This window comes from Euleptes europaea, chromosome 9 (genome assembly GCF_029931775.1).
Source record: "Euleptes europaea isolate rEulEur1 chromosome 9, rEulEur1.hap1, whole genome shotgun sequence".
Taxonomy (NCBI): domain Eukaryota; kingdom Metazoa; phylum Chordata; class Lepidosauria; order Squamata; family Sphaerodactylidae; genus Euleptes; species Euleptes europaea.
The window spans coordinates 31,783,284-31,798,135 of record NC_079320.1 but is presented as its reverse complement, the minus strand read 5'-3'; the positions used below and the strand labels follow the sequence as shown (position 1 = coordinate 31,798,135).

The 14,852-nt window shown below is 41.9% G+C and overlaps 1 protein-coding gene across 1 annotated transcript in view; it reads left to right on the top strand.

The window, feature by feature from the left end:
* The window catches only part of QRFPR (pyroglutamylated RFamide peptide receptor), a 31,162-nt gene extending 18,940 nt beyond the window's left edge, over positions 1-12,222 (top strand). The window contains exons 2-6 of the mRNA XM_056855694.1: positions 2,592-2,750; positions 5,089-5,150; positions 7,933-8,168; positions 10,304-10,401; positions 11,820-12,222. Of these exons, the coding sequence (XP_056711672.1) occupies positions 2,592-2,750; positions 5,089-5,150; positions 7,933-8,168; positions 10,304-10,401; positions 11,820-12,205 (941 nt within the window). The 3' untranslated portion in view covers positions 12,206-12,222. The remainder of the gene's footprint in view (positions 1-2,591; positions 2,751-5,088; positions 5,151-7,932; positions 8,169-10,303; positions 10,402-11,819) is intronic.
* The last annotated feature ends 2,630 nt before the right edge of the window (positions 12,223-14,852 follow it).

Sequence of the window (14,852 nt, the reverse complement as noted above, 5' to 3'; positions counted from 1 at the left end):
GGAAGCAACCGTGCAGTTTCTCTGTGTTCCTGCTACTGCCTCTGATTACTCTTTCCGGCCGTTGACTCCTGCCTGCTTTGACGACACCTCTGACTTCTGACCCTGACCCCTAGCATAATCTTTGTCGCCTGCTCCGAAAGGGGCTAAATACCTCCCGCACGTCTGAGGACTGCGGGCACCGCCCAGCCCTTGGCCTAAGCCGGCACAGTTATTGTCTTTTCCAGTGAGCTTGGTAATATAAGTACTCCCTGACCTGGATGACCCAGGCTAGCCTGATCTTGTCAGATATCAAAAGCTAAGTAAGGTTGGCTCTGGTTAGTACATATGGGAGACCACCGAGGAAGAGGCAGGCAATGGCAAACACCTCTGAAGTATTTTGCCATGAAAGCCCTACGGCAGGGATGTCAAACATAAGGCCCACGGGCCGGATCCAGCTCCTTGAAAACTCTTATCTGGCCTGTGAGCCAGCCAGGGCAGCCACCCCCCCACTCTCGATCTGGGCTGGTGAGACCACTGCAGGCTCGTCAGCTGAGGCAGCCCCCCCCTCTCCTGATCTGGGCTGGCGAGGCATGGCCCAGCACGGCCAAGTGACATTTATGTCATATCTGGCCCTCATAACAATTGAGCTCGACATCCTTGCCCTATGGGGTTGCCATAAGACAGGTGAAACTTGATGGCACTTGACACACACACAATGTAAGCACAACAGAAATAAATTGATTTTCAAAAAATGCAGTTATTTAAAGCTTTGAAATATGATCTTTAAATGCAGTTTTCATGAGTACAGTTTCTATCTCTTTTCTAAACCCACAAGATTTAATAGGCACACCTGTCAAAACAGTGCTGAAGCCTTTCTATTGTAAAGAGAGGATGAGTGTAAAAAAAAGTTCTGAAGCTGACTGGAATACAAACAGCTCAGTTTCCCTTTCCTACCGGCAAGGCCTGAGAAGGGGAAGGTCTTTCTTCTCTTAGCAAGCTTAGCTGGTTTCACCACTGCATACGTGACAGAGTCTGGGGTCCTCACCATGTGTTAGACGTTACACAATTGCATTTAAGCTGTGAATTTTCTTCAGTTCCCATGTGTGCTACGCCCAGTCAGAAACAGAACCACGGTGCCTGTGGAAAAGGGCTTCGGTGTCCCCCCTGCCCCATTTTCTAAGCTGAAGTAGTCCTGGGGGCACTGTTCGGGGGAACCTACCCGTTTCCTGGGATACACATAGATTTTCCTAATAGCTTTCCTCTTCAGACTGTTTCAGGCTGGGAAAATAGCACAGGTGTTAAGCCTAAAGCCCCTTCTAGGTGTGTACCATGGTTCTGATCCTAATCAGGCACAGCACACATGGGAAGTGACCATAACCCACAACTCACGTGTGATGGTGTTATGTTTTACACAAGATGGGGACCCCAGACTCAACCTGTATACTCCAAAATTTGTGAATAAGTTTGTTCCTGGTTTCCACCCCCCCCCTTATCGAACACCGAGAGGTACAGAAGCAGCCTGAGTAAGGATCTGAAGTTTATACACTTCTTGGTTCCCAAAATAAACATTCAGTCACCCTAACTCCTCTACGTCTGCTGCTTGGAGAGTCTCCCATGAGATTTGTTAAGGGTGTCCAGTCCTAAGCTTTGTCTTTGTAAAAGATGTTCTCAGATGTGGTGATCTCATGACAATTATTGCCAACCCCACAAATAAAGAACTGGGGGATTTGCATCCTGAATGTGGCCTTGGGCCATCCTGCCATGTAGACACCTGTCACTGAGAGACTGTTTCCGACGATATGCTCTAGCACAATGTCTAGACCAAAGCTTTGTTTTCATGGAGGCTGTCTCAGTTATGATGTCTCTATAGAAACTTGCTTGGCATTCCACACAGAATACTTGCAGAAGGCCTTCATGGTTTGAAACATCTTCCTACCCTCTTTTGTTTCCATGGAGGCTGATAGGAGTCTCAATAGGAACAGTACTCCTCCTCCCCGTCCTTAATATAGCTGCTGAGGAGCAGAAAAGGGACGACATATTTCCAGACAGTTTTGCCAACCCCCTTCTAGAAACAGCATTCAAAGTTGGGATTCTTGTATACATCAACCTTGGGATGTGGAGGTGGTTTTGTGTTGTGAATAGACAAGTAACAGGGCCGGGTTTGGAGAAGTAGACCGGGTCCTGTCCTTTTTTCTGCTTGAAGTAGAGACCCCAGTGATGGATGGGAAGCTTGGGAGTGGGAAAGGAGATGCAGAACAGAACGGAAAGGACCAGACCACTTTCCCTTGCATCAAGACCTTCAGCTAGGGCTTAGAAGGATGAACTTGTGGCAACTTCATAGACTGCTTTAAAAGTGTGATACCACTTCCAGATGTTTTTTTTGTTCCATTGTTTCATAATTTCATACCCAGAATTAAACACTTCTAAATGACAGTGAAATCAATGGGACCTAAAAGTCCTTAACTTGGGTTGGAGTGTATTATCTATTAACTATTCAAAAACATGGCAGGCAAGATATTGATATTTACTGATACTTTCAGTTTCAGTTCTTTCTTGTTGTTTGAGATGAAGCCAACATTGACTGGGACTTTTGTTTATTCCAATCATTTCAGGTGTCTTTGCCTGCAAGATGGTGCCATTTGTCCAATCCACTGCAATTGTTACTGAGATTCTCACAATGACTTGCATTGCTGCAGAAAGACATAACGGGATTGTGCATCCATTAAAAATGAAATGGCAGTACACCAACAGAAGAGCATACACAATGCTTAGTAAGGTTTATTCTTTATTTTATTTATAGCCCACCTTTCTCCTTAGTGGGACCCACTGCAGATTACATCATTCCTCCATTTTATCCTCACAGCAACCCTGTGGGGGTAAGTAAGTCATCCAGCAAGCTTCCATGGTAAGATGGGTCTCCCTGATACTATTCTGACACAAAGAGCAAATTGACTATGTATGGGTTTGATATGAAACTGTTGCAGGATATGGGAGCAAGGGAGACTGCTGCTCTCTGGGAAAGTCTGCTTCTCTTATTGCTTTAATAACCCACTTTGGGTAAATACAGATGCAAGTTTTCTTCCAATATGTGTGGGGTTACCGTATATCCTATGAAAGATGATCTTGCCTGATTCCCCTCATTGCAACTCTCTTCTACATGGTCTGAAAGCATTTCCTGACCTCCAGTAATGTTTTTCTGAGAGTTTTTCTGAGGATAACAGATGGAAACTGCTAGTAGAAGGGCAGCATGTAGAAAGAGCCGCTTCTACCAGCAGTATTCAATTCATTGACTTTTAATAAGGATAAATAATCAATTGTTAGACATAAATCAAGTGGAACTAGTTTGTCTGATCATGTACAAGATGAATTCCACTTCTCCAGTAAGTACTTACTTATTCAACTTGTTTCACAAAACATGGCATCGGTATTTTTCCCAAGTGCTTTGCAGGTCACTATTGTGGAAAGAAAGAAGACAAACTTGTCTGTGCATCAAAAATAACTGATTTGCATATGTGTGAGTTGTGCTGGGACTTTCCCCTTCCTGAAACACCTCTGGAGGCTTGAACATGGGCAGAAGATGAAATGAGCATCAGCAGTGCTTTCTTTAAGTGGATGGAGTAGATGTGTGGCACCCAAAGGAAGCCAAATTCTGCTCAAAATTGCTCCAGGTGCCCATCTGCCCGGTGGGTGGGTGGTGCTGTGTCTTTGCATTATATGAGCCTGTTAGAGAGAAAGTGGTATCTCCAGCTCTTCATTTTATTGGTGGCATCGTGTAAGTGAGAAAGAAGCACATTTCATATCTTTAAATGGATGGAGTGGGTGGTGTCCCTTGAGTGCCTGTGTGGCATCCAAAGGAGGCCAATTCTGCTCAAATTTTCTCCTTGCGTACATCTGCATGGTGAGTGGGTGGTGCTGTGTCCTGGCATTATTTGAGCCTGTTAGAGAGAAATTGGTTATCTCCAGCTCTTCATTTTATTGGTGGCTTCGTGTAAGCGAGAAAGAAGCACATTTCATATTTCAAGAAAAGAGAAACATTTATTTATCTGAAGAAGATAATATGATGCATCCTGCTAGCAGCTGTAACATATGTTGTTCATCAGGGTTCCAACGTTTTGGTTTGCGGCCGACTATCAATAAATGTCATTCGGTATTTTTCTTATTCATGTTTTCCTGCGAGCAATTATTGGATTTACTTGTATCCTGGTATATATATTTCTCCTATGTAATTGTATATGTTTTCTAAATAGACTTTTAATTCATTTTTCATTGTGTTAGTACCTACCTGTTGTTTTTTCCTTTTGTGCTGTTGCACTTTTTAAAGGTTTTTGTTTTTAAATGGTTCCCTTTTCCTTTGTCTTGCGGAAGCAGCATTTACTATTTTCTGAAGTACAGAATTTAAAAGTTTAGCACATTGCTCTGAATTTTTCTACAGGGAAGGATGTCTCTTTCACAGTTTGCCTTCATTTCAACTATCCACCATACACATAATTAAAGTAAAGCTGATTTTTCTGAAATCTGTCATCTAGGCGGGCAGCCCATTCCTGGGGTGGGGGGTGGGTGGATCCACTGTGGCCGAGAGCACCGCAGCCATGCTGCCTCCTCAGAGGCTTCCTAGCCACCACGGAGAATAAAAAAGCTTTTTTTAAAATAAAAAGGCGAAAATGGGGAAAATGCCCCCAGTGAAAACAGCGGGGCTGCGCCACCAAAAAAGGCACCGTAGCTCTGGAAAGGGTTAGGAAGCTGATTAACGTCAGCTCTGCCACTGGGAACACCCTGTGACCCCCATCCCTCCCAGCGCCATCACCATTCTCTTCCGGGATTTAGTTCTTGGAGAGGCTGCACCAGCGGGGGAGCCCCGCGCAGCTCCACAGCACCCAGGCGCCAATGGGAATGCCCCCACCACCAGTGGAAGTGTCCCTTATACCATGATAAGTAGGCACGCAGGTGCGGGATCACACCACCTCCAAATGACTTTTGCCCCTCCCCTCAGGAATGTGTTCTGTATGTTCCATATAGTCATGTGGCATATTAAAACAAAAAAATGTGAGTGGGTTACTTTAATTTTCTGTTCCCTTTTGTTACATTACCTATTTTTTCTTTCTTTTACAGGCATAGTCTGGTTGGTGGCAGCTATTGTTGGGTCTCCTATGTGGCATGTGCAGCGACTGGAGGTATGGTAGGGTGTGTGGTATATTTATGCTTTCATGCCCCAATTATTGTGTTGATGCCAATTAGTATCCATATGAGTAGAGACTTCCCCTCCTTCAGGATATCACTGCCCTGTGCTGTAGGCAGTTTTACATGAAATAATTGTAAAATGTGATATTAGAAATGGGTGTTGGAAGCATGCAAATAGGGATTGTATCTGTTGAGGAAAAATTTGAATAACAATAGGATACAATTTAGAGTGGCTACTAAGAAAGACAAGAGGGATTTACAAGATATGTCACTAGATTTATAGACTGCGTTTTGAAAATAATTTTCTTCTGGCTTTGCCTAGTCAAGCAGCTGGTTAACTATGACTGTTGTAATTATTTATTGCCTTTGGCTGGAAAATAATACCAAGGTGAGTTTATAAGCACTGTCTTTTCAATTCACCTTGATTTTTTATCCATAGTTCACCAAGCCTCTTTCCTAATCAAATACTGTCCTACAAGGAATAGAGTGTTGCTGCCCACCCCGGCCACTGGGTTATGGTGTACATGGGAATGATCAGTTGCAGCAGCTGGGTCAGCAGGAGACTAGGGGAGAGGGCTTTAATCCTTGCTGCTCCCCACCCCCTGCAAAACCACCTCGCTGCTGTCAGGAAGGAAGGAAGATCAGAGAGGAGAGAGCCTGAGTCACCAATCATCAGCTTGGACTAAATGAAAAAGACCCTTCCTGCGCCTTACTGTCAGCATCCAGGGAGAGGGTGTGTGTGTGTGTCTTCCTCAAGGCTGTTACTGAGATGGGGGGGCGGGGGGAAGCACACAATAGTAATAGCTATAGTGGGTGGGTTAGCAGGAAGTTAAAGAGAGAAAACTAGAACTGAATGCTTAGGATTTGGAATAAGGAAGATGGTGCCATCTGTTCATCATTTCCAGCACTGAATATCATCTCTCCAGCTTAGGCAAAGGTTCTGTTGTATAAGAAATCAAATTTCTGCTTCTGTATCATCAGAGTTCTGCAAATGGCTTCAGTGAGAACAATTGTTTTTATCTGAATATACATTTCTCCCAGAATAAATAAATATATATCTGCCCAACGTTCCAATACTTGTATTGTGTGTTTTTATGGCTTTGAATTGTAAGCTGTTTTGAGAGCCAATCCTTTGGAAGAACAGGTAACACTGGACTTATGCATAGGTATGTTTGCATTCTGCCTCGAGCGACTGTTTCATATTCCACATGAAATATAAAGCAAAACTAACACTGTGATATTTATGAAAAAGTTCCTTGCTTTTATATCTGAAGTCAAAACTGTAGAAGGAAGAAACGGAGCAGCAGCAGATTTATGAAAGCTGAAAAGAAACCTCTCCTCAGACCATCTAAGATCCTTTGCAAATTATAATTTTATGAGAGTACCCTTGACGATTCTGTAAAATCCAAAACAAGAACAAAATCCTTGTGATACCTTTTATTGTGACCAACCAAATTGACACAAAATATGGTACAAGCATTTGAGTTCACTAAGGCTCTAAGAAACTTGATACTCATTTAAAGAAGAAAAGCAGGTTATTATACAAAAGGATTGAGAAGAAAAGGGCTAGTCATTGAGAACAGAATGAGGGTAGAATTTGCTAATACTCATAATCACAGCACATTGTTATACTGGTGACAACAGCAACATGAAACATAAAATTGGATGCACTTTTGTACACTTTTTGAGGAAAAAATCTTCTGTAAATGTCCATTAATATTGAGTTTAAAATGAAAGTTTCTTAATTAAATTAAATGAAATCCTATGATCCTGCACAACTCCCACGCATTTCCTACAACAGTATTATCTTTGTTATCTATTTAACTTCTCTTTCCCACTATAAGTACTTTCAGCTATAATTCCCCTACTTATTCCAAGTAAATTAGCTTTCTTTCCTGTTAATGGTATACTTCCCAGAACAAACAACATCTCAGAGCATGAAAAATAACTAACCTTGAATTCTATAGGATTTTGTTGTCTCTGTAAATACTGTGGTGACTAATAGTACATTTTAATGCATTATGTTATTTAGAATCTGGTTTAACTCTTAGTTTAACTGCTTGGAATTCTGAATGTTTTTTTTTAAACCTTTGCAATTTCTTATTAACTATGTTCTGTTTATAGTCTAGTAGAAAAATACTAGCACATGGCAAAACCAGTGTGTATGAACCAGCGTGTATTCCTTCTAAGAATTTTCAGACTTTCCCTAGTGCGAATCCCCAAGTAAAGGCACTAATGGTTTTTGATTTCCACAAGATTAATTGGTTCGTTAGGATCAATACTGTCCTAGACATAGGGCCAGACAAAATGGAATTTGATGGAGCTAGATCATGTGAAACCCATGTTGTGCTTTAAAGCCCTCAAGGGGCCAACTGTGGAGAGAAAAAGCCAGATTCACCATGTAGGCCAATGGGTAGGAAATGGGTAGGTATATGTGTCTGCATGCCCCCCTGGCTTAGTGGTAGAGCATGTGCTTTGCATGCATATGGCCCCTGGCTCCATCCATGGCATCTCCAGTTTAAAGGAGGTCTGGTAGCCGGAATGGCAAAGTTTCCTCTGCCTGACAGCCCTGTTAGCCAAAATGGTCAATAGTGGCTTAGATGGACCAACAGCCTTGATCTGGTCAAAGTAGTTTTTTAGGTTCATTCCAGTTTATATTTAAACCTTTACAGATGTCTGAAGAAATTATGCACTTTTTTCTTATTTATGAAATGACAATTTTTGTTTGTTTGTCTTTGTATGTGATGTGTGATTTTTCTACTTCCTGTGTTTCAGAATAAATATGACTTCCTTTATGAAAAGGAGTATGTTTGCTGCTTGGAAGAATGGGCCAGTCCTGTTCATCAAAAGATATATGCAACTTTCATATTGGTCATCCTCTTTCTTCTCCCACTTATGCTGATGCTGTTGCTGTACAGTAAGATTGGCTATGAGCTCTGGATTAAGAAAAGAATTGGAGATGCTTCTGTTCTGCAAACTATGCATGGGAACGAAATGTCTAAAATATCACGGTTAGTACAATCAGTGATGCTTAAATACAAATGTTATCTAGTGGAACTACATTAGTCTATCTTTAAAAGGCAGGTTTATCTCACTGACCTTCTAGATTTCTTTGAGGGTGTTAAAAGTTGATATGATGCCCAGTATTAGTCTAGACAAGTGAGAACCCTTAAGGACTTGTGGGAGACATCTCATTTCCCCACCCGCACTGTTTCCTCTTTCCCCGTTCTGAAACCTCCATAGCCTATATCCCCTTTCCTTGCTTTCCTCTCTCCTTCTAGGGTTGCCAACCTCCAGGTGGGGCCTGGAGATCTCCTAGAATCACAATAGATCTCCCAAGTACATAGATCAGTGTCTGACGTGGCATATGCTTTCTGACCGCTCGGTCTCCCTCTGGAGCAGGACCATCACAGATAAAATTAAATCCATAGGGATCTCCTTTGAGGCGTTACTTCCCTTAACCGAGGCGCAAGCCTTTAGAATCCTAAAACGAAGGATCACATCATCAGGAAACAATCTCTTCTTGCTAGTGCTGTAAGCTCTTCCTCGCCTCTACTCTATGGTATCTCCATGACCCCGAGCTCTCTATCTGGTTACTTCCACACTCTGACTTCCCCCTCCCTCAGACGCCTTTTTATGCAGGCCCGCTTAAATATCCTTCCCACGGCCTGGACCGGGGCAGATATGCTAAGATCCCCCATGCGAAAAGGCTGTGTTCTTGTGCTTATGGCCAAGCCGAAACAGTGGCCCATGTTTTGCTATGTGAGCATGGCTCACCCTTTCGCGAACAGATCATTGAACCCCTCTTGAAAGACAGTCCCAGCGGCACAGACAAGGAGCTAGTCAGATTTCTCTTAAGCGATAGTCATTCTCAGGTTACTGCAGGGGTAGCCAGCTTCCTGGGACTTATTTTAAATTACTCTAATCCACGTTTATGATTTTAAGTAAGAGTCCCACTTTAGTTTTAAAACCTTCTTTTTACCTAAATAGGTATATATTTATTTTATGCCAATAAAGGTTTTGATATTGAGATCAGTTCCCTCTTAGGGTCACCAGCTCCAGATTGGAAAATTCCTGTAGGTTTGGGGAGGGAAGAGACCTCATCAGGGTATAATGCCATGAACTCCACCCTCCAAGGCAGCCATTTTCTCCAGGGGAACTGATCTCTGTCATCTGGAGTTCGGTTGTAATACTGGGAGATCTTCATACCCCACCTGGAGGTTGCAGCCTTAGTTTCCATGGAGGAAGTGGCTGCTCTGAAAGGTAGAGTCTTTGGCATTATACTTCTCTGAGGTCCCTTCCCCCAAGCCCCACCCTCCCCCCAAATCCCCAGGAATTTCCACTCCCCAAATCTTTAGGAATTTCCAAACCTGGAGTTGGTAACCCTGTTTCCTTCCCACACAACAGACTACCTGAAGCTCTTCACATCTATCCTTGGCTTTCATCATTCTAAATAACTTTGTTTCATCTGCAAACTTGGCCATTATATTGCTCACCTCTAGTTCCAGATCATTTATGAATAAATTAATTTAAATAGTACCAGCCCCAGTACTAATCCCTGTATGACCCCACTACTTACTTGGAATTGTCCATTTATTCCAACTCTTTGCTTACTGTTATTTAACTAATTTTTAATCCATAAGACAACTAGTCCTCTTATCTCATGACTTCTAAATTTACTCAGGAGTCTTTGGTGAGGTACCTTGTCAAAAGCTTTTTGAAAGTCCAAGTATATAATGTCTGCCAGGTCACTATTATTTACATGCTTGTTCACTTCCTCAAAGAACTCCAAAATGCTGCTGAGGCAGGACTTCCCATTGCAGGAGCCGTGCTGATTTTCCTTCAGCAGGCCTTTTTCACGATGTGCTTAATAATTCTATCCTTGATTATAGTTTCTACTAATTTGCCTGGAACAGATATTAGGCTGATTGGCCTGAAATTTCCTCATTTCCTTCTGGACCCCTTTTTAAAAATTGGTATAACATTTGCTACTCTCCAGTCTTCTGGTACAGTTGCTGAATTTAGTGATGTTACATATATGGGCTAGCAGATCAACAATCTCACATCTGAGATCCTTCCCCATCACTATTATCTGTCCTGACTCTTGTTCTAAAATTAGCAATACAAGCTGTCTCTTCTCTTTTAGGAAGAAGAAACGAGCAATTATTATGATGGTGACTGTCGTGGTTTTGTTTGCAGTCTGCTGGGCTCCTTTTCATGTAATTCACATGATGATAGAATACAGTGAGTAAATAAGTCTTCTGAAATTGCAGTGATCAAAAAAAATTATCTGTAGTATGCTGCTCAAATTACCACTGACATTTCTGTTCTTTTTGTTCTGGAAGAATAGTGTGTTCTTTCCCAGACCTCATCTTTAGATTGTGGCAGTTCATTGTGATTATGGAGTTTGCTTTGAATATATGAATTGTTAGTTTACCAGGGATTTTGCTGTTGCTATCAGTAACTAAAACACTGAATGCGGAGTTGTAATACAAAGCTGAATGAAGAAGAAGAAGAGTTGGTTTTTATATGCCAACTTTCTCTACCACTTAAGGGAGACTCAAACCGGCTTACAATCACCTTCCCTTCCCTGCCCCACAAGAGACACCCTGTGAGGTAGGTGGGGCTGAGAGAGCTCTAAGAGAGCTGTGACTAGCCCAAGGTCACCCAGCTGGCTTCGTGTGGAGGAGTGGGGAAACAAATCCAGCTCACCAGATTAGCATGTGCCACTCATGTGGAGGAGTGGGGAATCAAACCCTGTTCTCCAGATCAGAATCCACTGCTCCAAACCACTGCTCTTAACCACTACACCACGCTGAATGGGATGATGAAGCAGTCACATATTTATGGAATTAATAGCCTGCCTTTCTCACTGGGATTCTGGCATGAATTCCCTGGATTCTCTCTAACCCTGCACTATTGTGATCCTGCCATCATACTGTTACTGTGTCAAGAGTTTTGATAGATTGGTTTTGGTGATGACTGTCATTATCCTTGCTGCTCTGTTAGAGCATTTCTGCCCTTGCACAGAATGGAGGGTGAAGATGAACAAATATAAAAAGGAATAAACTCTGGGACATCATTGAAGCGGAGGCTGGCTCTGCCTCCTGCCCTGGTGAATCCAGTTTATTAAGAAAATTTAGTTTTGCTGCCCTCAGCAGTATAAGTTGATTATAGCCCATTTACTGATAGCATGGTGCCTAATGTGAGCTATTGAGATTCAAGCCCTGGATTCCTGTTTTGTTGGTCACATTTGAGTGTGCAGCTCGATGGTGACAAACAGCGCTCATAAATTGGCTCCTCTCATGTTACCAACCACAGAGTTAAAGCAGTCAGCTATATGTTCAGATGATTCATTCTCTACTGCAGTTGTAAGGATGGGGAAATTACATGGGCAGAAGTTATTCAATGTGCACACTGCTGTGAATGTAGCATATGCAGACTTAATGGTATAGCTTTTCTTTGTGAATTTGCATTTTTCCTTTGGATACATTTTATTTAGTTCTAGATAAATTAGAGTATCTTATTTTTCTGATGCAAATGGGTAGCTGGAAAGAAATACTTTCTGTAATGCAGAATGGGATGCCTTGAAGCTTCAAAGAGGGCTAAATAATGTTCGTATGGTCTAAATTACTTGTTATAATATATTTCCCTCTTTCTAGGTAATTTTGAAAGCGAGTATGATGATGTCACCATTAAGATGGTATTTGGTATAGTTCAGATAATTGGATTTTCCAATTCCATTTGCAACCCCATTGTTTATGCCTTTATGAATGAGAACTTCAAGAAAAACTTCGTCTCTGCAATCTGCTTCTGCATTATGAAACAGAGCCTGTCTCCTTCCAGGCGACATGGACATTTGGGAATTACAGCGCTGAAACGCAAGGAAGGTGTCTGTAAGAGAGAGCCCACCTACTCCGATGAGAGCAGAAGGGAAGCATTCAGTGAAGGGAACATTGAAGTCAAATTCTGTGATCAGGCCTTTGCCAAAAAGAATTCCAGTCGGCACCTTGCTTTATTTACATCTGAACTCACTGGGTCCTCTTAACTTGGACATTAGTATAATGTTCCTTCATTGGGGTATTTGTGTTTTAGCATTTGACAGTCACTGAACCTTTTACCAAGCCTGATCAGTTCAGAGTCTTTATATAAACAATAGGGACCTGGAATTCCACCATCGTCTGCAATACATCCTCCTTGTTGTACAAAGCAATGCATTCTCCTTACAAAATTTCAGGCTCCATCTTGCAGTTGAGGTTGCTGGCCTCAAGGACTCTGAGCTCGGGGAGTGCTCCCCCAAATCTGGATTTAGGTGCAGCCACCCATTGCACCACCATGGCCTGGCAGTGATTTGATTGACCCAGGCCAACTTCCTTTTCCACAATCAGCGCAATACAGGAGGAGACTGTGTGCCTCAGCTTTTGCATTGACTCCGATCGCTGGGGAACACTGCGAGAGCCAGCTTTTTCTTTCTTCCCTCAGCACCTTCCTCCATTCATTTGACAAGCTTCCTGTGAGCCCACATTGAACCTCTTCTTCTCATACTGTTTTATCTTACCCAGCCCAAGAACATGAGACAGCTCTGCTATAAGAACACTCTTGGGCTTAGCTATTCTTGAAGATGCATATAGAGCTGGATACTTGATTGGGAGGATGACAACATTGCCTGAGGACTCTGCAGGGATTTGAGAGCAAAGCTGCGGAACACCGTGTGAAATTACTTTAGATTCTCACCTAAGGTCAAATTCTTTTTGAGGAATGAGTGTTGGTTTAATGCTGTGCTCTCCTTTTTTGCAGGTTGTTCTTTTCAGATGTGTCCTTTTTGAGATTCTCTCTTCAAAACTTGATCCACAATGAAAGATTTCTAAACTCTGCTTGTACTTTTATTAAAGAAAACCTGTTTCTTTTTATGACATGTATTATTCCCTTGAAATAAATGGTTGAGTAGAAATGTAAGCATTGCAAACCAGTGACCTCTTAATAGCACTGTAGCCGTTTAATGTTTAATGTGTACATTTTCAGCAAAACTATAAATGCTGCAACTAATGGAGAATGTATACAGACACTGATAAAGGTGTGGTTGGTGTTTTTGCTAAGGTTATTTTTAAATTACTTTATCATAGAATCATCACTAAGCAAAACCTGAATTAAAGCAAGCTAGATATTTCTTAACATACTAGATGCTTTTGTATGTCCTTGCCCTCCATCCCATTATTTAAAATGAAAGTTTGGATGTTCCAGGAAAAGCTTGATGTTTTCTTCAAATATAATCGCATAGGGTTCAATCCGACAACTGCCCTCCATAAAAAGGCTTCTTTCTTTGCCGGAACAATTCTGACTTAGCAGAAGGGAGTTGTTGGATCCAGTCCACAGTTTCTCCATTTGGATGCAACACCAAAAGAGCGTAATCTAGCTCCCAAGCCAGCTTCAGGTCATGATCTCAGATTCTTCTTTGCTGGGCAATTGCAAATCATAGGGTTGGATTCAGCCAGCTTTTCTGCTGGTGAAAAAGGGAGGAAGGGATTCCTTTTGACCATCAAAATGGCTATTTTGGAGATTATGAGGCCTGCATGGACAAAACCCGTGTGAAATGGCTGTAATAAGGAGAACTGGTCAAGATGGAATTAAAAAGCTGGCTGAATTCAACCCATGAATTGTTCTTTTGGATATTGTGGAAATTCACAGTTACGTTTTGCAGTGATTTGGTGTGATCTGAGTTGAGCCAATGTAAAATTAGAGTATTCTCTGGAGACAGATAAATGTTTATAAATTAAAAGGAAGAAATTTGAAAAGGGATGTGTACTTGTAGCAGGGAAAATAATACTTGGGCTTCACGTTATTCAATATAATTTATTTATTTTTATTTATTATTAAACTGGTACCCTACTCTCTATGCCAGTTGAAGCTGGGCTCAGAGCGGCTAACATCCATTAAAATGCAAGACATAAAAACAACAATATAGAAATTAAATTCAAATTCAGATATCTAACAGTAAAATTTCTAGGAATAAAATCAAATTGGCAACGATTTATCAGCACAAAACTCAATGGCAAACCTGGGGAAAAGCAATCAGAGACTCCAATTAAAAACACAGTAAGGTGGAAAAGAAGAGCCCTGTGGCGCAGAGTGGTAAGCTGCAGTACTACAGTCCAAGCTCTGCTCACGACCTGAGTTTGATCCCGACGGAAGTTGGTTTCAGGTAGCCGGCTCAAGGTTGACTCAGCCTTCCATCCCTCCGAGGGCGGTCAAATGAGGACCCAGCTTGCTGGGGGCAAAGGGAAGATGACTGGGGAAGGCACTGGCAAACCACCCGGTAAAACAAAAGTCTGCCTAGTAAACGTCGAGATGTGACCTCATCCAATGGGTCAGGAATGACCTGGTGCTTGCACAGGGGACCTTTACCTTTTTTTAAGGGAAAAAAGAAGAAAGGGAAATAACAGAAAACTGTTACTAGATTTCTATGTAAGGAATTGTAATATAGGAAGCAGCCTTGGGGAAATAATTCCGTATAAGAGTTGATAATAAGTGCCCTTGAACTCAGTGGATCTAATTTATGAATATGCATAGACTTGAGCAGCACAACTCACTTCTTACATGGCAATTTGTTATATTCACTTTATAGTAAACGCATCAAGGACAGAGTCTGACAGAACTACTTTTCCATGACATGCATTTCCTGATATAGTGGGCATGTG